The sequence below is a fragment of the Sus scrofa genome, chromosome 2, assembly GCF_000003025.6.
Source record: "Sus scrofa isolate TJ Tabasco breed Duroc chromosome 2, Sscrofa11.1, whole genome shotgun sequence".
In the NCBI taxonomy this organism is placed as follows: Eukaryota; Metazoa; Chordata; class Mammalia; order Artiodactyla; family Suidae; genus Sus; species Sus scrofa.
This window is the reverse complement of record NC_010444.4, coordinates 136,424,733-136,447,118: the sequence shown is the minus strand read 5'-3', so window position 1 is coordinate 136,447,118 and position 22,386 is coordinate 136,424,733. Positions and strand designations below refer to the sequence as shown.

The 22,386-nt window shown below is 60.3% G+C and overlaps 1 protein-coding gene across 9 annotated transcripts in view; it reads right to left on the bottom strand.

The window, feature by feature from the left end:
- The window catches only part of TCF7 (transcription factor 7 (T-cell specific, HMG-box)), a 33,584-nt gene that overhangs the window by 9,205 nt on the left and 1,993 nt on the right, over positions 1-22,386 (bottom strand). For all 9 annotated transcript variants that reach the window (XR_002341911.1, XR_002341909.1, XR_002341910.1 and 6 more), the window contains exons 4-5: positions 1,223-1,331; positions 299-389 (exon numbers count right to left, since the gene is read on the bottom strand). Coding sequence is in view for 6 of the 9 variants with exons in the window: in XM_021084757.1 (XP_020940416.1) it covers positions 299-389; positions 1,223-1,331 (200 nt within the window). In the remaining 3 variants the exon portion in view is untranslated. The remainder of the gene's footprint in view (positions 1-298; positions 390-1,222; positions 1,332-22,386) is intronic.

Genomic DNA, 22,386 nt, shown 5'->3' with positions numbered 1-22,386 from the left:
CCTCTCTTGCAGCCAAGCATACTGCCACCTCCTGGCTCGGCCTGCTTTTTCCTCACATACTCATATGGCCCAGAGTCCCCTCGCTCGAGTCTAGACATTACGGTAGAGTTGAAGTGCCACAGGGCTGGACCAGCAGCTCGGTCTCTGGCCTTCCCACGGGTGTGTGTCTGGCTGGCCCTGGTGCCCACACAGAGCCGGCCGCAGGGGCTTGGCGCAGAAGGTTGGAGAAGAAAAACTGAAGGGCAGCTGTGGGTCCAACCACCGCAAGGTGCCCCTTTCCCACGGGGCCCTCACTCACCAGCTGACAGTGTGGGGGAGCTGTCCCATGCTGCCCGAGGTCAGAGAGTAGAAGCCGGAGAGGTCAGGGGTCTGCAGCGGCCTGTGAACTCCTGCAGTGAGAGGGGCCGAGTAAGTGAGCTAGCCTGACCTGAGGCCACGCGCTTACATCCTCGAGCTTCCTGTGAGGCCTCTTCAGATCCCACCTCCCTGTGCCAGAGGACTGGACAGACGAGTTCGTCCAGGGCCATGCCAGGATGATAACAGTGCCCCGTCTGGAGCCCAGGGGCATCAAGGACAGGGGGTTTGGGTGACTTGCTTAAGGACAGTGGCTGGCCAGTGGCAGAGTGGGAGTCATTCAGGAGTGGGAGGCCAGATCTCGCCACCTCTCAGCAGGATGCTGGTCTGCAACTGGGGCCTCTGCTGGGGGCTCCTGCTTAGCCTTCTGGGCCGGAGGCAGACCCCCTGGCCTGGGGAGCCAGGGCTCCACCCTTTCCCCTTTCCTCCTCCTTCCCAGGCTTGAGTCAGCAGGTTTCCCACAGCGACACTGGCGGATTTCAGAATGACTCTGCCTGAGGCTGAGGTGAATCAGCCATCACAACCACCACTTTCCATTTTCTCACTGGGGGAGGGAAAGACTACACGTTGTGTGTTTATCAGCTTCACACACAGGCCCACTCCCAGGCTGGCACCCAGGGCTTGTTCAGGATTTCGGCTCCTACGTTAACCTGAAGCCTTCAAATTTTGACCTGGTACCACCATCCCTGACCCTTTGGTACCCTCAGGCTCATTCTTTTTGGCATTGGCGGGGGGGGGGGGTTTGCACAGCCCCAGGTTCTCCATTTGTAGGAAGGGTCCAGCCACCTGGCCTGAGGGGGCAGGGACTTGAGCCTCCCACTCTCTGGCTCTGGGTATCCTTGGGCTCCTCCCCATCCAGGGTCCATACCTTGCTTCTGGCTGATGTCAGCTGGTGCAGGTGTGGGGTGCGGACTGCTGAAATGTTCATAGAGAGGAGAGAGCTGGGGGACGCCGTGGGAAGGCTGACTGGCTTTGTGCTGCGAAACAAGGAGGGTGGGTGAATGGGGGGACCTGAAGGAGGAAGGGTGCCAGATCGCTGTGTGTGGGCAGACCAACCCCCAAAGGAAAGTGGAGGTGGCCAAAACCACAGGCCTCAGTGGACAGCCCCCCGCCCCAGGCCACCCGGTGTCTGGTGGCCCTGCCGTCCTGCCCCTTCCCCTGGCCCCAACTTTCCCAAGCAGTCCAGCCTCCTAGAGAGCCTCCTAGAAGACCCTTGAGGAAGAAATTCTTTCTGTCTCCTTGGCTGAGGTCTCTCAGTTTCTCTGAGGCCCTATGTCTGATCTGGCGAGCTGGTCACGAGCCTCCTGAGCTCCAGGGCAGCCTGGGGCTTGCTCTCCTCCTCCTCTAGCCCCCAGACTGAGGGGCTTGAGCCGGAACCTCTGGAACCACCAGCTCGAAGTCAGGGGAGGTAGGCAAGGTGGCACTGGGTGTAGCCAGGCTCCCTCCAGGGCCAGCGCACCCGGCCTCCGCACTTCCTGTTGCCTCAGCACCGCAGGACTCTTACTTTTTACACTATAGTCACATGGATCTGTCATGAGATGACTCACGTTCAGGCTGTGAAGGGGGCTCCCCGTAGGCCCAGCAACAAGGAGTGTGCGCTCAGAACCGAGGCCTGGCCTGTGTACCCGCAGTGCGTGCCCGCGCCCGCGCTGGCCAGTGCCCTGCAGGCATCATCTGCAGCGCCAGGTCACCTTCCACGGGGAAGAGTCCACCTGTGGGGGTGCTGCTGGCTGGGGCACAGTCCAGTGACCTCTGAGCCATGGCACGAGAGCAACAGGCTACCTCTGGGGCAAGACAGTCAGGAAAGGCTGCGGTCTAGGCTCCTGCTCACCCTGTAGGTGAAATTTCTCACTGGGTGAATTTAGTCAGACGCCTTGACGTCTCTGGGGCCCAGTTTCCTCTCTGTGAAATGGATGGGGTTCAAGACCCCTTTATCACCAGGGCTGGGGAAGGTCAGGGTAGCTCTTGGTAAGGAGCCTGGCACAGGTCCCTTGGTACTGCTCTTACGGGTCTGGGTGAGGCTGGAGGCAAGGGCAGGGATGAGCCACAGCGGGTGCAGCAAGGGGCTCCCAGGTGGGCAGAAGATCCCACACCTCCCAGCAACAGCCCTGGCACCAGCTTGCCCACATCGCTGCCTCCAGTGGAGCCTCTCTTCCCCTCGGGGCTTGGTGAAGTTGCTGACATTGCCACCTACCAGTCCCCGCTCACCCATCTGCCCACGAGGAGAAGCTCAAATACCAGGGCTAACCAGCCTGCCTTCTGTCCTTAAGCCCTCAGCAGGTGATGTTCTAACAGTGGTGGCTCCTCTGCAGCTGGCATGGATGTGGTGCCACAGCCACTTCCTGAGCCCGATGCCTTCCTTGTGACCAGAGCCCCCTCCTGGCCTCCTGAAGCAGGGCAGGGGAGCATCCCTCAGCCTTGAAGAGGTTCTGCCACCACAGCAGTTCCTGCATCTAATTTACTACAATAGCTGAGCAGCCATGACCTTGTCTCAAATGGCTGCTGGGAGGATAAAGCCAGACAGCACCCCAGAGCTCAGGTACCCAAGTGTCACGAGGAAGGGAAGTGTAAGAAGCCCCTCACTCACCCCGAACTGCACAGAGGAAGTGCTACTCACAGTGTCCCCCCAGCCCTCTGGTGCCAGGCCTCCCATGGGCCAGGCGCTTTGGTCTCATTGCACCAAAAGGGGTTTGCCCTGAGATGGTAGCCACTTGCAGCATCACTCGGAGACGACAGGGCCGTGCTGTCCCCTGGCCTTGATTGCTGGGACTTCCCTGTTGCTGTCTGAAGGCCAGGCTTCCTGAGTGAGCTGGGGGCGCTCCAGTCACTCTCAGGTCTTCCTTGATCCCCAGCACTGACCCCAACACTCCTGTATCAGGCTGGGAGCGTGGGGGGAATGGAAGGTGGAAGGCGGGATGTCCAGGCCTGCAGGTGGCTAGCAAGAGGCGAGGGAGGAGTAGGCCAGGGCAGGTGTGGGGTATGCGTGGCACAGGACTCCTGCACATACTGAGTACTTGCCACATGCCAGGCACCATCCCAAGCACTCTGCAAGCCCAAACCGCTTCCCACCAGGGTACCAACAAGTTGCCACTTCTCCCAGCTGTAAATCCTCTAGCTGCCACCTCATGGCTTGCTTCCCTTTACTGCAGACAGCAGAGCTGTCCCCATCCGCCGCCTCGAGTCCTTGCTCTCATCCATGGCAGTCTCTTGCCCCATCACTTCACCAGATGACCTGTCAAGGTCCCCTGTGACCTGTCTCCGAACTCGGCTCAGTTCTCTGTCTCCATTTTACCTGCCTCCTCGGCAGCACCGCGCAGAGCTCATTTCTCCTCCCTGCTTGCTGCCGTTCCTTCTCCGGGACTGCAGGATGCCACACTCGCCGGGTTTCCTCTCAACTCAGAGGCCACTCCACTCCCCCCGGCCCTCTTCCTAACTCTCCATCCTCTTCCTGACCGAAGCCAAGCTTGGCTCCTCAGTTCTCCATCTATCCTTACCGCCCAGGCTGCTCTCATCCAGGCTCAGAGCTTCAAACATCTTCATCTGAGGCCCGCATGTCTGGACCTCCAGCCCCCACCGCTCCTGGGAACACCACCCCCAGATGCTGCCCGGATGCAGCGTGGCCACGGCAGACCCTGGACTTCCTGCTCCAAACCCTCCTCTCCTTCCTCCTTGGTGAATGGCACATCCCTGCTTCCAGCTGCATCACCTTTGTCACTTTTTCTCACACTCAACGTCCAGCTTGTCAGCAAATCCTAATGGCTCTACTATCAAAATATGTCAGGATCCAACTACTTTTTTTCCCCCTCGCCCCACCCAGTCCAAGCCACAGATACTGCTCACCTGGTGATGCGGCAGCCCCCTGCTCCCTCAGTCTTCCATCCAGCAGCCACCCAAACCACATCACATCACTCCTCAGCCTAGAGCCGCCAATGGCCTTCCTAAGGCTGTAGACCGTGATCAGGCCCCGAACTACCGCTCTAACCCCAGGACCATATGGAGGTTCCCAGGCTAGGGGTCGAATTGGAGCTGCAGCTGCCAGCCTACACCACAGCCACAGCCACGCAGGATCTGAGCCGCGTCTGCGACCTATACCATAGCTCATGGCAACACCAGATCCTTAACTTAGTAAGACCAGGGATCGAACCCTTGTCCTCATGGATACTAGTTGGGTTTGTTACCACTAAGCCCTATCAGGAGCTCCAATTTTTCTTTCTTTCTTTTTTTTTCCTCTTTTCAGGGCTGCACTTGTGGCATGTGGAGATACCCAGGCTAGGGGTCTAATCGGAGCTATAGCTGCCAGCCTACTGGACAGTCACAGCCACACCATATCTGAGCAAGGCCAGGGATCAAACTTGTGTCCTCCTGGATACTAGTCAGATTCGTTTCTGATGAGCCACAACGGGAACTTTTTTTTTTTTTTTTTTGGTCTTTTTGTCTTTTTAGGGCCACAGGCACGGCATATGGAGGTTTCCAGGCTAGGGGTCTAATCAGAGCTGTAGCCACTGGCCTACAGCACAGCCAAAGCAACGCCAGATCCGAGCCACGTCTGCAACCTACACCACAGCTCACAGCAACGCCGGATCCTTGACCCGCTGATCGAGGCCAGGGATCGAACCGAAAACCTCACGGTTCCTAGTCAGATTCATTTCCGCTGTGCCACGATGGGAACTCCCATTTTTTTTAAATATGTATTTCTAGATCAATTTTATTTAATTTTAATTATTATTTTTTGCTACACTCATGGCATGTGGCTGTTCCTGGGCCAGGGATCCAAGAGCAGTGACAGTGCCAGATCCTTAACCCACTGTGCCACAAGGGAACTCCTCAGTGGTAATTTTTAAGTGTGCCAAGATGGGAAGTGGATTGGGAAGTGCAGCTCTAGGCTTGCTGACCTTTTCATGGACCTTCTCTCTACAGGATCCTGGCCCAGTTTGTCCCTTGTAAAATGGGCATATTAACTCTGCCTCAGAGTTCCCATTACAGTTCAATGGGTTAAGAACCTGATATAGTCTCTTTGAGGATGCAGGTTCAAACCCTAGCCTCACTCAGTGGGTTAAGGATCCGGCATTGCTGTGAGCCATGATATAAGTCGCAGATTCAGCTCAGATCCGAGTTGCTGTGGCTGTGGTGTAGGCCAGCAGCTGCAGCTCCAATTCGACCCCTAGCCTGGGAACCTCCGTATGCCACAAGTGAGGCCTTAATAAACAGAACTCTGCCTGGCTCACTGGTCACAGAGGCAAAAATCCTACTTTATCCTAGAATTTTGGGTAGCAGGAACCAAGAGCCTATGAAGGTGGAAAGCTTTCTGGGAGCTTTTTACCTTGAGAGGTTCCCAGGACAGGGGCAGCCAGATCCCAGGCCTCGAGGCACTCCCTCAGAAACCAGGCCCTGGTGGAAGGCCTCTCACCTTTCACCACCTAAGGGCACACGTGCCTGGTGCTCAGGTGCAGCAGGTGGAATGAACAGCCTCCACAGGTCTCTCCAGATCAGGGGCCTTTGCAACTACATTTCTGCTTCTGAGAAGGGCCTGCCATCCAGCCTTGGCTCCGGCCTTTCGGCCCTTGGCTGTCAGCCTGGCTGGTGGAGGGGGGAGCTCTCAACCTGGAAACTCTTATGGGCAGAGCCTGGGGTCTATGGTGCCAACTCTAGGAGGACAATGCCAGTGTCCTACTCCACCAAAGGCATGGGGGATGTCTGCTCCAGAGCCGGGAGAAGCCTTCTTGGCAGACCCCCACCCTGGGGAGCACTGGCTTGGGCCAGGAGGCCCTGGAGCACCCTCTCCCTGGAGGGGCAGCTACAGCTGACCCTCCTTGGCCGGGCTTGTTAGGCCCCAGTTATAGCCCAGCTCATTCTAGACCCAGGAAATCTCAGCCTACAGCCTCTGGCCTGTATGTAGGGGAGGGGGGACATCCCTCCCACCAGCCTTCTCTCAGGACTGGGGCAAAGCGTCTCCAACTGCAGTCTGCAGCCAAACCGCAGGACAGGGGCCAGGTGGGCAGAGGGGAGGCTGAGAACCTGCGGGAAGCTGGCAGCCCTGAGGTGCCGGGGCTCCAGGGCAGGGCACTGAGGGCCAGGCCAGTCCTTCCCACGTTCATACAGGCTGCCTCTCCACCTCGCTCCCCAGCCCCTCCAGGCCTGGCAGTGTAGCCAGGAGGGACCGTCTGGCGCAGGACTGGGTGCCCCACGGCCCCCCCAGCCAGTGGAACGTCCCGCTCCACGGCCTCAGCAGCACGAGGCAGCCCCCGGGCTGGGCTGCCCAGACGGCAGGGTGGAGCTGCCTGGGGCCTGGCCTGGCCTGTGTAGGGGGAGCCCAGTGACCGGAGCTCCCCTGCTCGCCTCGCCTGACGGGGACTGTGCCCAGCCTCCAAGGGAAGGGGGCAGGCCTGGCCTGACCGTCCGCACCAGTCCCCGAGCATCTCGACAGCAGCGCCCCATCTCTCTCTCCTCCGAAGGCAGAGCGCCCAGCACAGTGCTGCGCCCTCAGTGGGCGCTCCCAGCATGGGGGGTGTCTCAACGAGTGACAGACTCGAGGGCCCCCGCAGCCCCTGCGCAGGACGGGTCCAGGACTCCGGGACCCGAGTCCTGGACGGCCACGTCCGCTGCCGCCTCAGCAGAGCCGGCTTTCCGGCCCTTGCCCAGGCCAGTTCCAATGCTGTCGCCCCCAGGCGGTCCTCATGCTCGGGGGACGTGCGGCAGCCGCGCCCGCCCGGGGCTGGAGGTGCAGGAGGCGGTGGAAACGAGGGACGCCTGGGGTGGGTCTTCTGGGCGCAGCAGTGGCGCTGGGGCCTGGCTGGGTGGCTCCCGCCTGCCCTCCCCACCCCCACTTCCTGCAGGCTCAGGTGAAAAATAAACACAGTCGGCATTTTCCCTGCAGACCGCAGAGGTCCGCTCACAGGCTGCGAGCACCCTGAGAGCCCTCGCCGCCGCCAGCAGAGAAACTCCCTCGCCTCTGACGGTTGAGTCTGAAAACCCCCAAACGCTTGAGCCCCACAACACTTTCCCAGCGAAGAAAGTTGCTGCTTCCTCTGGTCTCAAGCCTGGGGGTGGGGAGCATGTGAGGCCCGAGAGGCCCTTCCAAGAAGACCTCCCCCGGGCAGGCCCTGCGCCCCGGGAGAAGCCCCGCCCCCCAGCGCACACGCACACACACACACACACAGCACCAGAATTCAGCTCATCACCCTTAGACACAATCAGGATTTCTTTACACACACACACACACACACACCCTGCACCAGAATTCAGCTCATCATCCTTAGACACAATCAGGATTTCTTTACACACACACCACCAGAATTCAGTCATCATCCTTAAGACACAATCAGGATTTCTTTACACACACACACACACACCCTGCACCAGAATTCAGCTCATCACCCTTAGACACAATCAGGATTTCTTTATGAAGCTCCTACTGTGTATCAGGCAAAAGAATGCTTCAGGCCAAGAGAACAGCACCTGTACTGACCGCTGATTGTTGACCCTGTGCCAGGCCAAGTTCTGAGTGCCTTACAGAGTTTGTTTGGGTTTGTCTTTTTTTTGGGGGGGGGGCACACCCGAGGCATGTGGAAGTTCCCAGGCTAGGGGTCGAATTGGAGCTGTAGCCGCTGGCCTATGCCATAGCCACAGCCACGCCAGATCCTTAACCCACTGAGCGAGGCTAGGGATCCAACCCGTGTCCTCATGGATCCTAGTCGGGTCTGTTACCACTGAGCTACGACGGGAACTCCATTACAAAGTTTAACTCAAACTTTCCTAAAACCTATGATGTAGGTACAATTATTCCCATTTGACAAATGAGGAAACTGAGGCACGGAGATGATACATAGCTTGCCAAGGTCACACAGCTCCTAAGCGGCAGAGCTGAGATGCCACCCACTGTACCACCGAGTCCCTACAGTTATGGTGGGCAGAACAGGGGGGAGCAGGGGAAGGAGTCCTGGTCCTAAACGCGGGCTCTCCCTTCGCCTGCTCTTTGCCAGCCTGCTTCCTTCTCATCCTGACCTCCGTCTAAGGCCACTAGCAAGAGACTGTGGCCTGGAGGGGTTCCACCAGCCCAGGAGGCAGAGATGCCCACTTGCTGTAAGCGCTGGCCTGAGGGTCCTGGAAGGCACAATCGGCCGGCTGGTCACCCCTGCCTCTCAAATTCTCTACTTGGCATGTTCACGAAGCCTGGTTGAAGGAAGGCCTCCAGAATCGCCGGTGCCCCGGACCCTCGGCATGCCCACCCGCTCATCTGCTATGGAGCTGGGCTCTGGGCTCCTGGGTGAGGGTCGGGGATGCCCGCTCCAGAGCTGGGGACAGGCCTCTGGGGACCAGTCTACAGAAGGAGCTGCAGATCCCCAGCTCAAGTGCGACAGAAAGGTGGGCTATTGATTGAGTTACTGTTCTACCAAGTGCACAGTACATGAAACCAAGTACTGGGAATGCCACTGCGACAACCCACTGAGGCAGGCATTGTCCTTCCCACTTGACACACGAGGGAAGCGAGCTCAGTGACGCCGAGGTTGCCCGTGCACAGTCCTCCATCAAGTCAGTGCTGATGGCACCACCAGCGATGCCATCTGTCACATTCTCATCTCTGCCCTCCTCTCCCTCTGTGCGCAGCCACTGAGGGCTGCTGGCCCCAGGGCCATGCTGTTCCCTCCACCTGGAGGGCTCTCCCCCAACTTGGGCCTTCAGAGTTGGGTCTCTAGCAGTGTGAGTGGGTGGGGCCCAGGGCAAGACGACGTGGTGGAGGAGGCGGGTAACACCGGGCAAAGCCCCCTGGCTGGAGCTGGGCGTGGTCACAGCAGCCTGCAGGAGGCTGGGAGGTACGGAGCCCCTGCTGGGAGTCAAGGACGTCCTACCTGGCACCCGAGACCCCAGGCCTCTGTCTTCCCCACCCCTTCTTCCTGCAAGAACTTAGGGGTCAGAATCAACCAGACAGTCAAAGCCAGAGCCAGCGCTAGTTCATATGGTCCCTTTGTGCTAATTAGAAAAAGTCCCCTTCCTCTGGAGACCCCCGGGCTCACACCAGGGCACATGGCTTGGGGAGCACAGTATAGGCGGGGTTTCAGCTCCTTGAGCCAGATCCCCTGCACGGCCCCACACAGTGACTCCGCTCCAAAGGCCCTCCCAAGCTCTCGCTTCTCTTCCCTGCCTTGCCAGGAGCCAGGCTCCATTCCGGCCCTGCCCCTAAGCATCCTTCCGGCCTTGATCAGGTCCCCCAGACTGCGCTCCCAGGCCCGGGGCCCACTCCCCAAGACCTCTACATCAGGGCCCGCTAGGGGCCACCGTCCAGCACCAGTGGTGCCTAAGTGCCGAGGAGTCTGGCCAGTTGCTGAGTGGGAAGCTGCCCGAAGGCCTAGGACCATGAGCATGAACTTTCCAGAAGGAAGCATGTCCCCTTTCCAAAGAGAACTTCCTTGCATAGCAGCCAGGCCTTGATTTGTGCAGACCCCACCTCTGCTGACAGACCCCCCACTGGGCTCAGGCCCTGTCCCTGCAGCCCCGCTCTGGGCACTGCAGCTCAGGACACGGAGCCCTCCAGAGGCCAGGCCCTCAAGCTCCCCGCCCACGGCGTGCCGGACACCTTGTGCCAGACGCCCACCGCAGAGCACGGAGCCTTGTGGCCAGCTGAGCGGGAGGGTGGCGGCAGGGGCTACACCCTTGTGGGCCAAGACTTCAGTCCCACCTGCCAGCGCAGGACCGTTGCCATGGAAGCAGAGCGCCCCGACAGGTGCGTGTGGCCCGTCCACCAGCTGCCTGGCCCTGACATCAGATAACGGGCCCCTGCCCCGGCCGAGGTGAGGACCGGAGTGCCTGCATGCAGCCTTGGCAAACCACAGGCTGCTCTAGACCCAGCGCGGCCCCGAGGCACCCTCGGAGCTAGCGGAACCTTGCTGAGCTGAGTGGCCTGGCCCACAGCCTCCAGTGGTTTCTATGCATTCGTTTACTTTTGTTTTCCTTCCTCCTCTTTGAGGTAAACGCCCCTCAGGACAGGATGTTTTTAGAGGAAAATATAAGCTTCCGGGAGCTGCTGCAGCCGAGCTGCTAGCTGATACCACTGACACACTGGTAACTGCAGCGGCCCCCTGCCCAGCCCAATGCCCAGCCACCCAGGAGTCTGCAGGCTGCGGTGGCACAGCCTCGGCTCAGGCTACCTTTGGCAGTAGGGAAGCAAGGCTCGGGGAAGAAAAGGCACTTGAGGACGAGGCTCTGTAGCAAGAAGGGCTGAGAGCAGCAGCGGCAGCCCCGCCAGGGACAGCCCCCTCCGTGCCTGGCACCCCGCAGAGCCCCACATGCCCACCGGAACCCCACCAGCCCTCGCCACCACTGTGTGATGTGTGTGCAAAGACGGTGCACAGAGGAAAGGGGAGCCGGGAGAGCGTGGACGACTTGCCTAAGGTCTCAGAGCCAGCAGTGACACATCTGGATTTGAGTCCCACGCTCTGGGGTTCCCGGCCTGTGGTCGCTGCCACTCAGTGACAGGACAGGCCTCACAGGCTGGCTGGTAGCACGGCAGCATGGAGACCACACGTGTGATGCCCAGGAGCCAAGGGACTGCCAGCTTCTCCCTGCCCCACACTGGGTCCCCTCACTAAGACCTGTCCCACCCAGGACCTGGGATCACCGATTCTGCCAGCGAGACCCGGGCAATAGTCTTTCTTGGAAAAGAGTGACCAGTGGCGTGGCCCTGGCCTCCACTGAGCCTGCGGGGAGGGTGTTTTCACTGCCCTCATTTGAGGTGCTCGTGGTCCTCAGCTGAAATTGACGAAAGGAACCAGGGCAGGTCACGTCTCCTGGGTCTGGCCTTGGCTTTTCCCCGCCACACGCGAGGCGGCGGGGACAGCCACTGACAGCCGGGATGGCTCTCACCGGGTTTGTTTTTGTTTGTTTTTGTTTTATACCAGGGCTGGATAGAAGGGTAAGCCTGCTGCCTAGGAGCAGAGCCACCAGAGCTGGGCAGGGCCCAGCGAGGCAGAGGCTGACGGTCGGCCATGGCTGGAGGCTGGGAGGCAGGGGGACGGGGGGCGGGGGGGGGATCTCCCCCAGCCTCGGCACTGCACCCCTGCCCTGATTAATTCCAGCCGGCTTCTGAGGGGCAAAGACAAGATGAGGGTCTCTGAGTTACCTGGTCTGTCCCGCTGCCTGTACCAGCCCCAGGAGGACAGTTCTGCCCCAGGGCCTCGGGCAGGAAGCTCCCTTGGGTCTAACCTCTGCAGTTACTGCCAGTGAAGGCCCTGGGGGCTCTGCCTGGACTCAGTCCAGAGGTTTTATCCCCAGGGAACAAGGCAAGGTGTTGTTGGGGGCTTCAGACCCCAGAATGGTCCCAGCCAAGGCCCTGGGGCCCAGTGTAAGCAGACAGAGGGGGGCCCTCCTAGGTGGGACCTCTCACGAGGGTGAGCTGGGGGTTCCCGAAGCCACACCCAACAGCCTTGACAGATACACACCTGGGTCCACCAGGGTGAAAACACAGGGGAGAGGGTGAAATACCACATTCCTGGGGGGTGAGGAGCGGGGAGCGATGGGACGGGGGAGCAAAGAGGACCCAGCTGTAGCTAGAAAACCCAGTTTGTCCAAAATGAGGGGATAGATACGTTGCCTAAGTGGCGAGGCGGCAGGTGGCAGGGCTCCAGAGGGGCAGGTGCCCGAGTTTACGCCTCCCCTCTGGCATTGCACAAGCGCAACCATCTCCCTGCTTAAGGGCTCCGTCTGTATCACGTCCGGATCTCATGGGGGTTAAGCAAAGTAATACTTGCGTCGGCTACTCTTTTAAACATTAATGAAGAAGAAAACAAAAGACAAAGGCCAGCATGTCCCTAGACCAGAGCTTTTTAGGAAAGTCAGCCGCTGTGCCAGGCCGGGCCCGCTGGCCCTCGAGTGCCTTTGGACAGGGCTGCTGGGCCAGACTCCTGAGCTTCTGAACGGCCTTCACTGACCAGAGCTGGGGTGGAAGCCCCCAGCGGGGTTGGCAGGCCGCTCTGGGTCCCCAGCAACTCTCCCAAAGGGTTTGGGGAGAGGACACCCATGCCCAGCGACACCCTCAGATTCCTCAGGCCCGCCATTCCCCTTGGCCCAGAGCTTAGGACACTCTCGAGTCCATCCCTGGACCACATGGGGGAGGGCCCCCGGCCCCGAAGTCCAAAAGTGAGCTCCAAGCTCAGCCAGGACCAAGGCCAAATTAGAAAAGAAGGAATCCAACTAGCCATGGTTCTTAACTGTCCCTGCATCATGCGTCAAGCCTGATGTAACCTCAAATGTCATTTATCCAGTTTCCCAGGTAACAGTTATTCGGGCAGTTCTGAGATCCTGCTTTCAACCCCTTTAGCCCCGACCCTACCAGGCCTCCTGTGCAGCCCAGTCCCGTCCCACGCCCGGGAGGGGCAGGAAGGGCCAAGTCTTTCCTTGAGGCCAGAGGAATCCAGCTCACCCACCCAAAAGGAGCAGCGCAAATGTTCACCTCTGCAGCCTGCAAAGCCCCTAACTCAGGCCACACGAGCAAAGGGGCAGAGCACGGGCTTTAGAGTAAACCAGCCCTGAGTCCAGGTCCTGACTCTGCCATGTACTAGCAGGTCCTTAACTTCTCTGAGCCTCAGCTTCCCCATCTGTAAATTGAGAGCAATAATTGTATGTATTTTCTTGGCCTCTTGTCAGGAATCTTGATACTGGAATTAAAAGTCCCTGGCACAGGTAGGGCATTTGGGAAGTAAGTGACACATGCACTATTGCTGCGGCTGTTGTTAATCTTTCAGCGACACACAGTAGGTTTACGAGCACCTACTATGTGTCATGCCCTATGCCAGCCATTGAGATTCCAGGCACGGATGTGGCCCTGGCCCTGTAGATCCTTTCCAGCCCTTTTGATCCCAGCCACCACCCCTTAAACCCTCAGCTCAACCTGGCCATCAACCCTTGTGGCCTCCGCCATCCCAACTGCATCTGTCCCCACACCCTCTAGACTATGGTCAGTCACCCCCCCCCAGCCCCACCCACGGGGGGTTGCCCACCACAGCTGGGAGGCTCCCAGGCTGGGTACTGCTTCAAAGCCTGCCGGCAGGCTCCGAGCAGCTGCTGTAACCAGGCATATGCTCGGGCCGCCCGCCTGGCCCCGGCTGTGCCCAGCAGAGACCTCACCACAGCTGCTGCAAGCTCTCCACAGGCTGCTTCTCGGCGTCCTTGAGGGCCGACCCACCCTCTGCCTGGCCGGCCACCGGGCCAGCCACAGAACCATCTGATTTGAATGAAACTTCAAACTTAATGACTTTCATGCTGGTTATTTAAAACGCAATGTAATTTTCTTAAACACCCTATTATTTCCTTTGATAGCTACAAAGCTTCCCCCAATCCCATAAGCATGTTTATTTTTAGGGAAAAGAGTGGTTTGCAGTCGGTCACAGAGACCGTAGGGAGAGGGAGCCCGCAGAAAGCAGGGCCAAGAGTCAAGCTGAGCAGCCCGGAGACCCACGGCTGCCCTGCCTGTGTGTCGGCAGAGCCCTGCCCTTCTCACACCGGCACATCCACCAGTGGCCCTCCTGTCCCCTCTCCGCCAGTGGCCAAGCCCCCTCGTCTGGGCTGCAGTGTCCTCATCTGTAAGATGGTGCCAGTGGCTTCCCACAGACACGCCAGGCACACGTGGGGCTGCGGAAGGGGTCCTGGGGCTGGTGACATACCCCCAGCGACCGCCTCCTGGCTTCTCCAGACATTCTGCCCCGGGTGAGGCCTTGGGGCCTGAAGCTTTGACCAGATCCTTGAGATCTGTGCCCAGATAAAGGGGCCCTGGGCGGTGGCTGCCCACACCGCGAGGGTGGGGAGGAGTGGCCCTGCCAGTTGGGGCTCCCTGGCAAGGGAGGCAGCCTGGTCGTGGGTGTGCGTGCAGAGGTCAGCCGAGCCCCACCAATGCGGGGCGTCCTCTGAGAGTGGCTATTTTTAGATCCCAGGCTTTCATGTGGCCGAATGATGTGGAGTTTACAAAGCATTGGTAATGCGTTTCAGATGGCGGCCCAGCAGACCCGGAGACTGGGCCTGCTGCCACCAGAGCCAGGTCAGAGTTAGTCAGACACCCTCTGCTGGACTCCCATCACCTGTCCTTCCCTGTCGCCTGATGGGGAGGCTGGGCCTGGAGCAGCCCTTGCAACAACACCCAACAGAGCCCCGCCCGCGGCCCACATGGGACCAGGCCTCTCCAGCTGCCACTCATCTGCACCTCAGAAATCCTCCTGGCCAGGGACCTGCACCCCCGTTTACAGAAGCAAATAGACCTGGAGGGGTAACAGCTTTGCGCGAGGTCACAGAGCCAGGGGAGGAGGTGGCCCTGGTCCCTGGCTGCCTTACCCATCACAGCCCCCTCCGCTCATGGGCACACTGGGCTTTCTGGGAGGGGGGTGATCTGCCATCCCTGGTGAGGCCATGGTGGGCTGGCGCAGCTCTAACCATGCAACCCCCAGAGCCCACGGACCCCTGGGGCCACGTCCTGCCCGTCCAGCCACACAGTCACCCCTTGAAAGCAGAGAGTCTCCCGTCCTTGGAGAGAGACAGAGGTGGTTGTTTGAAAGGCAGAGGCAAAGGCGTTGATGAAGCATCTGCTTCCTCTGATCTCCAAGGAGCTTTGGCCGAGGGGTTGGCTGGGGCGTGAAGGCTGTGTGTCACCATCTCCCTCTGGGCTCTGAAGCCGCAGCTGCTGGCACAGCAGGCAGGCAGCCTCCCCTTAAGACTTGAGAGAGGGCCACGCTCAGGCCTGCCTTGGGCCAGGCCCCCCATCCAACAAGGGACAGTCCCTCTACCCACCAGGGGACTGAGCCAAGGGGAGCCCCGGGCAGGACCAGGACGGGCCAAACCCTCTGACCAGGACAAACCTTCCCTGGCTACAGCACGCAGATGACACGTGCCAAGGCTGATGTGGGCCACGCCTTTTTAAGGGTGGCACCCGCGTCCAAACCCCAAAGATCACAGGTTGGCGAGCTGAGGCAGAAACCGCCTGAAGGGAGAAGCTAACAGGGTCCTGGGTTCTCAGAGACCCTCCGCAGACTCCTGGGGCCTGGGGTCCTGCGAGAGACAGGGCTCTTGACAGCGGTTGTCCACACCGTGGCTCAGTGCCCCTCCGTCAACAGGGGCCAGACGGCTTGACTCATGACCCTGGACAAAGACGGAGCGAATGAAGCCACCTGCACCCGCGGCCCTCCCACCTTGCCTGCTCCGGCTCACTGGGGTCTCCCGGGCCCAGAGCCCACTGTCCCTGGGCCCTGCTGGCTCCCCTCCCATCACCCCTGCACCGGCCGCATCCGCCTGCCTCTCCCTCTGCGTCCAACGCACTGCACGTGCCCACCAGCCACTTCCGGGCTCTGGAACTGGCACCGCCTGGGCACGATGGGCACAGGGCTGCCCTCCTCCAGCCTCACAGACCCTGAGCTTCGGGTGGCCTTCGCAGGGACCGAGAACACAGGCACTGCCGCCTGTCCCCGCTGCTCGGGCTGTGTGCCCGACCTGCAGAGCTCGCCCGCTCTCGCCGGGGCAGGTTCTGGGCCTGTCGGGAAGCTTCCCCAGCTGCCCCCGCTGACCCCTCTCCCTCTGCAGTGTCCTTTAGCCCAAGTGGCCACACCGAGCCCCCAGGAGTCCCGCTGCCTTGCCGGAACTGGGCACTGGTGGGGCTGCAGGTGGGAGAGGCAGCTGCCCCCTTTGCGCTAAGTACATGGGGGGCTCTAAATACCGATCAGGGGTCTGGAGCAGGAGCCTAGACACGGCCGCAGTGTGTCCCTGACCAGCTGAGGGCCTGTCCTCGTCACCTGCGCCAGGGGCACTGGCGCTGAGCTGAGGGGGAGCGTCCAGGCCTCGGGTCCAACCTCAGCATCAGGGCTGCTGCTCCTACTGGCATATTGGCCTCTACGGGGGCCATTCCCCCACACCTATCAGTGCCCCCTGCGGTGGCTCCTGCTCATGAAGCACCTACTATGTGCCAGGAGCACCACATACACTATCTCGTCCATTCCACAGGAACCCAAGGAGGTAGGCGCCTTCCCTATTCTGGGGTTTAGATGAGAAAACTCAGGCCCAGAGGAGTTAACTTCCCGAGACCACTCAGCCAGGGGGCGGCAGACACTGAGGGTGGAGCTGCCCCAGGGGGGCCCTGGACACGTCCCCTCCCTGGCGTCCCCTCCCTGGCGTGTACCTGCAGGAGGAGGGCCGTTACCCGAGGCGCCCGCACTGTACGGCGGGGGAGGGCGAACCCTGTGACCTGATAAAACACCTGTTTCCTCCAACGGAGGCTTGTTTGTACACAGTGGCAGGAAGCAGCCAGTCACAAGGTATGAGGGAGTGTGACTGCATGGCTTTGGGACCGCAGCCGCCCGGGGAGGCTGGGGGGAGGCTTCGGCTCCCCGGGCCCCTCCACTGTGGCTCTGTCCCCACCCGGATCCAGCCTGACCTCAGCAGTTATGCGACTGAAAACCAGTGCCCCTCCAGCCCTTTCTTCCAGCTCAGCGATATCTCCGCTCCTGCGGGGGCCAGGGTGGGTGGGGTGGGGTGGGGTGTGACCTCAGGAGACCCGGGAGGGCACGGGCTGCCAACCGCCCCTGGGAGGGGACCGCCAAGGCAGCCCTTCAACCCCACTCACACCTAAGTCTCGGGGCACCTGGGGAGGTGGGCAAAGCTGGAGTGCACAGCCGAGTCTGCCAGCTGGGGACGCTGCCCGGTGAAACCCTGGAAGGGTGGGGCGGGGTGGGTTGGCAAAGAATGCCTGGGTCCTGGCGACCAACCCAGGGCTGTGTGTCCTTCCCTCCACCCCGCTGAGCTGGAGGAGTGGCCAGGCAGCCCTAACACAGCAGCACCGGGGGAAACGGAGGGTCAGGGGTCCGCGGGACGGGCCTCTTTCAGGGTGCTCTCCTGGCCCTGCAAGGCATCGGGGGACCCTGAAACCAAGTCCCCCCTTGGGAGCAGCTGAGGGGCTTTGCAGATGTTCCAACGCAGGAAGGAATGTAAGTCAAAATTACTTCTAAGCCTCCTGCCCTCCCCAAGCCCATGAGATGAACAACGAAAAAGGGGAAAGGCCACGCAGGCTGTGCTCAGGCACCGCAGGGAACCCGCGGTGAACCGGGGCTCAGAGAAGCAAAGCCCCTCGACTCTGCCTACCTCTTGAACCCACGCTCTGGGCAAATAATCAGCACGGAGCCTCAGGAGTGACCGGTCAAGGCGGCAACCTGTGAGCAACCTAGAGGCCAGCGAGGAGGAAATGGCCAATACACACGCGGACAAACGAGCAGAGAAGCTGTACATGGGCACGACTGGGGGGTCTGCAAACACGCACCCCCACGCCGGGGGACCTGCGGGGTGGGGGGCGCTGTGAGAAAAGCTCTGAGACTGGGGTAGAGGCTACGGACCATGAAGGCTTCGTCCCCTTTTCTCTCACAGATCAGCTTCAGCTCCCAGCAGCCTGGGTAAAGGCAGCTGGGAAGGGGCCCCTTTCAGACAGACCTCTGAGGTCCTGGGAGAGGAGTCCCAGGCCGGGCTGCGTGGCCATGGCCCCCCGGGCTGCTGCCGCAGGAGTAACTTTTCCTTCCAGAACCCCTGCGTGGGGGAGGGCCCTGAGCAGGGGTCTGCAGACCCGAGTCCCCGCTCCAGGGCTGCGCCCCAGGGCTCAGGCCCCTCCAGGTGCAAGTGCACCTGCAGCTACCTCTGGGCCCCCCAGACCCAGAGGAGCCAGGACGGCAAGGGAGAAGGACCATTTGTGGCCAAACCCCCAGCCCCCAGCCCGGGCCATGCTGGCACCTTGGGGGCACGTTCCCAGCACTGCTGCCTGCAGTCCTCACTCCAGCCCTGGAGGAGGGCTTGTCACTCTCAGAGTCCAGATGAGGAAGCTGAGGCTCAGGGACACTTCTGCCACACGGGCTGTCTCTGGCCTCAGCATGGCAAGGGCCAACAGCCCTGGCCTCAAGAGCTGCTGGGGTGGGCAAGGCAGCAGAGGTCCAGGGCGGTGACGGTGGGCCCCCCCTGGATGGTCAGAGGAGGTCTCCGGAGGAGGCGACATCTGAGGAAGCCCTGAGGGAGGGCTGAGAAGGCCCCAGCTACGTGAGGACCTAGAGAGAATGCCTGGCGGAGGGAATGCGCGCAGAGGGGCCCCGACGGCAAAGAACTGGACGGCTGTCAGACCCATCGGCACGCCGACGGGGCTGCTTTTTAGGGAAGCTGCCCCGAAAAGAGGAAGGAGAGAGGAGCACGATGCGGATGAGCAGGGCGGTCAGCAGGGCTGGCCCCCGGGCACGCGGGCTGCGGCGCGGGGCGGAGATCTTCCCCAAGAGCAATGGGAGCCTCCTCAAGGGCGCACTCGGGCCACAGCGGGGACTTGACTTAATCTGGCCGCTCGGCGGAGCCTGGACGGCGGCGATCCAGGTCCGACAGAGGCACCCTGGAGGAGGAGGCTGTCACTACCCCTTGGGCTTGGGGTGGCGAATAAAGTAGAGAAGTGGAAGATGTGAGGTGTCTGGAGGGGAGCCGGGTCCCCGCCTATCCCCTCTGTCTGTGTCACCCCTTCGGGAAGCTCCTCCGCAGCCCAGGCGGGGGCCAGGTCTGACCAGGGATTCAGCTCTATCCATCGGGCTCCTCCGCTCCCTGGATGCTCCCAGAGACAGAGGCGGGTTCTGATCCGGCTGGTGGCCTGTCTGGTGCCAGACTCCTTCCTAACAGGTTTCACCCCAACCAGGGCTGGTGGCCCAGCATCGCCAACCCTCCCCCGCGAGGCCCGGCTGCTCACCCTCCGAGGGTGCGGAGGACTGGGTGGGTGCATCTCTGCAGAGCTCCCCAGGACAGGCTGGCCACGCGTCAGCACCACTTCCTTCCTCTGCTCAGGTCCTGCACGGAGGCTCCCCTCCTGCTCCCCGAGGGCTTGCTCACTCAGCCCTCACACCCCGGAGTCAGAGATTGTGAGCCCAATGGCCGGGAGCCCGAGCCCGAGGCCACAGCTCCAAGTGGGCTCCTCCAAGTCGTTGGTCTGAGCCTGCGCTGCCTCCACCCAGGGAACGGCCGGAGAAGAGCCAAAAGGCTCTACTTTTAAGTGGAGGTGTTATTCCCACACCTCATCACTGACCATTATTGTTGATTGAATTTGTGGCTGTGTGCACCGCATGCGGAAGTTCCCCGGCCAAGGACGGAACCCTCGCCACAGCAGTCACCAGAGCCACAGCAGTGGCGAAGCCGGGCCCTTAGCCCACTGAGCCACCAGGAAACTCCGCAAGTGACAATTTTAAATTTTAGAATTCAGAGGCCTTTAGCATAGTCACAAGGTTTTGCAACCGCCATCACTACCTAATTCCGGATCATATTCCCCACCCCAAAAAGAACCCCCACACCCATTAACACTCACCCCCCATTCTCCTCGTCCCCCAGCCACTGGCAAGCACCCCTCTACCGTCTGTCTCTATGCATTTGCTTTTTTTGGGCATTTCATCTAAATGGCAAAAGGCTCAGCAGCCTTCCAGGGCACAGGCCCCAAGCAGAGCCCATAGAAGGGGCCAGAAGAACGATACGGCCTACTAGCCTTTTTTTTTTTTTTTTTTTTTTTGCTTTTTAGGGCCGCACCAGTGGCATATGGAGGTTCCCAGGCTAGGGGTCGAATTGGAGCTGCAGCTGCTGGCCTACGCCACAGCCATAGCAACGCAGGATCCAAGCAGTATCTTCGACCTACACCACAGCTCATGGCAACGCCGGATCCTTAACCCTCTGAGCGAGGCCAGGGATCGAACCCGCAACCTCATGGATCCTAGTCGGGATCGCTAACCACTGAACCACGATGGGAACTCCCCTGTTATCCTTTCTGAGATGACAATTTGCAGCAGACTGGCAGCTCTGCACACTCCAAGAGTGTGCGTCTCCTTAAGAGTGATGCCTTACCGCTCCCCCAAATCCCTCAGCGTCTGGCCCAGGACCTGCTCACCACCCCTCACAATCCCAGAGCAGAGCAAGTAAAACAAAACAAGCAGTGACTACTGGTCTAGGCCAGGAACTGTCTGCAAGCCTACCTGAGCTGCTTGAAAGACACGAGCCGTGAAATAAACCTTGACCTAGTTTCCCATCCCCAAACAAAGTTTGCAAGAAGCCAACTACCAAAAAGAAGCCACCTGCGGGAAAAGGACTTCCCTCTGCCTCCTGGCAGCTGGCTGTGAGGTGGTTGTTTGGCCCACTGCTCCTGGCAAGGCTGGAGCCCGCCTGCTTTGAGGTGTCCGGTGTGGTAGCCACGTGGGCCTTCCGCCCATACGAGGGCAGAGGGGGTCCCTGGCGTGGGTTCTGCCCACTGTCTGGGAGGTCAAGTGATGGGCCCTGAGCCCCCAGCACGATGGCAGACCACTTGGATTTGCTCAGAGGAGGCAAAGAGCAGGGAGGCTGGTGCCCAGGCCAAGGGCAGGGGCTGGGCGGCTGGGCCCTGAAGGTGCGCTCAGGAAAGCGTAAGTTTGGGAAAGGCGAGTTTGCTCCCAGGGCCCCCGCAAGGGCCTCCTGTCCCCCCATAAGAGTATCTTTCCTCACTCCAGACCCATGAACCTTGAATTACATGATAAACATGTTCCTAAAACATGGGGTCTACGAATTCTGCTTTTTAAAACCCCACCATATTTTAAAGACCCACACAATACTCCAAGTGATACATGCACTCCTCTCACTTGCTGTGTTTCCAACTCTCAGGTTTGCTTAAAAAAGGCTCCCCTCCCTCCACGCGCATCTACGTCTCCCAGCCTTTCCCCAGCGTAGGTCCTTGCCTCTGTCCTTGACTCCGGCCCCAGGGAGCAGCCCAAGCCAGGGCTCCATGAGCCTGCCTTCCCCCTGTGCTGCCTGAAGCCGGGCTCCAGGAGGCTACAGCTGAGTGGGAGGGAGGACAAAGGGATTTGCTTCTAGAAGAGGGGGCATGACACACAGAACTGCATCTGCTGGAGCTTGAGAAAGAGCCCAAGGTTGAAAACATCAAGGACCCAGGCCAGGGGAGCGGGGCCTGCCTTAGCCCCTACTCCCTCCAGGCTGACGGCTGGAGGCGGCCATCCAGCTGCCCACACCCTGACCAGCGTAAGCTACACGACACCAATCGGTCCCACCAGCACACCCTTACTGAGAATGAGGCGCTCCCCCTCCGGGCCCTCTCCTACCACAGCCCACGCTGTGAAAGGGACACAGAAACACCGCCTTCCCCGCCGCATCTCTCTGGAGTCACAGGAGGCTGGGGAGAATCTGCTTGCTGGGACTGTTTGGGCGCTTAGGCCTTTGGTCTAGTCGCCGTCATCACAGGGACCCAGCTCCCTGTCTACGCAGCTCGCTTGGGGGCGGTTTGGCAGTGGTGGGTTATGTTCCACACTTGGCCCCCATCTCAGGGTTGACCCGTTGCGGGGGGGCGGGGGTGGCACCGAAGCATCTTTGTTAAGTATCAGCTCATGCAGGGGACAGGTCTCTGGGGGCAAGGTCGGCAGGCAAGCCCCGTCCCTCACAGGCTCAGAAGGAAGCAAATAGCTCACAGATGGAGCCACCCCAGAGCACAAAGCCAGCAAGAACACTGGGCCGACGTGTTCCTTTGCAGATGAGGGGATGGGGGTCCAAAGGGCGAGGGGCTCATTTCTAGGCAGCTGGCTACCAGGTTTCTCATCCTAGGTTTCCGGAGAGAAGCCTTCATTTATTTTCTCACGTCCCACCAGCTTCAGCCCGAAAGAGCTTTCAGAGCCAGCTCTCCTCACTCCCGAATCAGCATGGCAGTCCCTCTCAGCCCTCTGGGGGACCCCACCACAAGCCACGGGAGCCTCCCTCTGCAGGCTCCACCTGCGCTGGGTCTGCATTTGCAACCCACACCTGCCCACTACAGCCCCCAAACCTTTCATGTACTCTAGAAGCTCTCGGCTCCCCCCTGACTTGGGCCAACGGAGCATGATCCGCAACACTCATCTGAACTTTTTGCAAGAGCAGCCTTCCTGCTCCAAAGCACGCAAAAGAGGCTCTTCACACTTTAGGTCATCTGCACCAGTGGGCAGAAAGGCATGGTTTGTCATGATCCTGGAATCTTCCCCAAGCCCTGGGTCCTTCAACATTTCATCT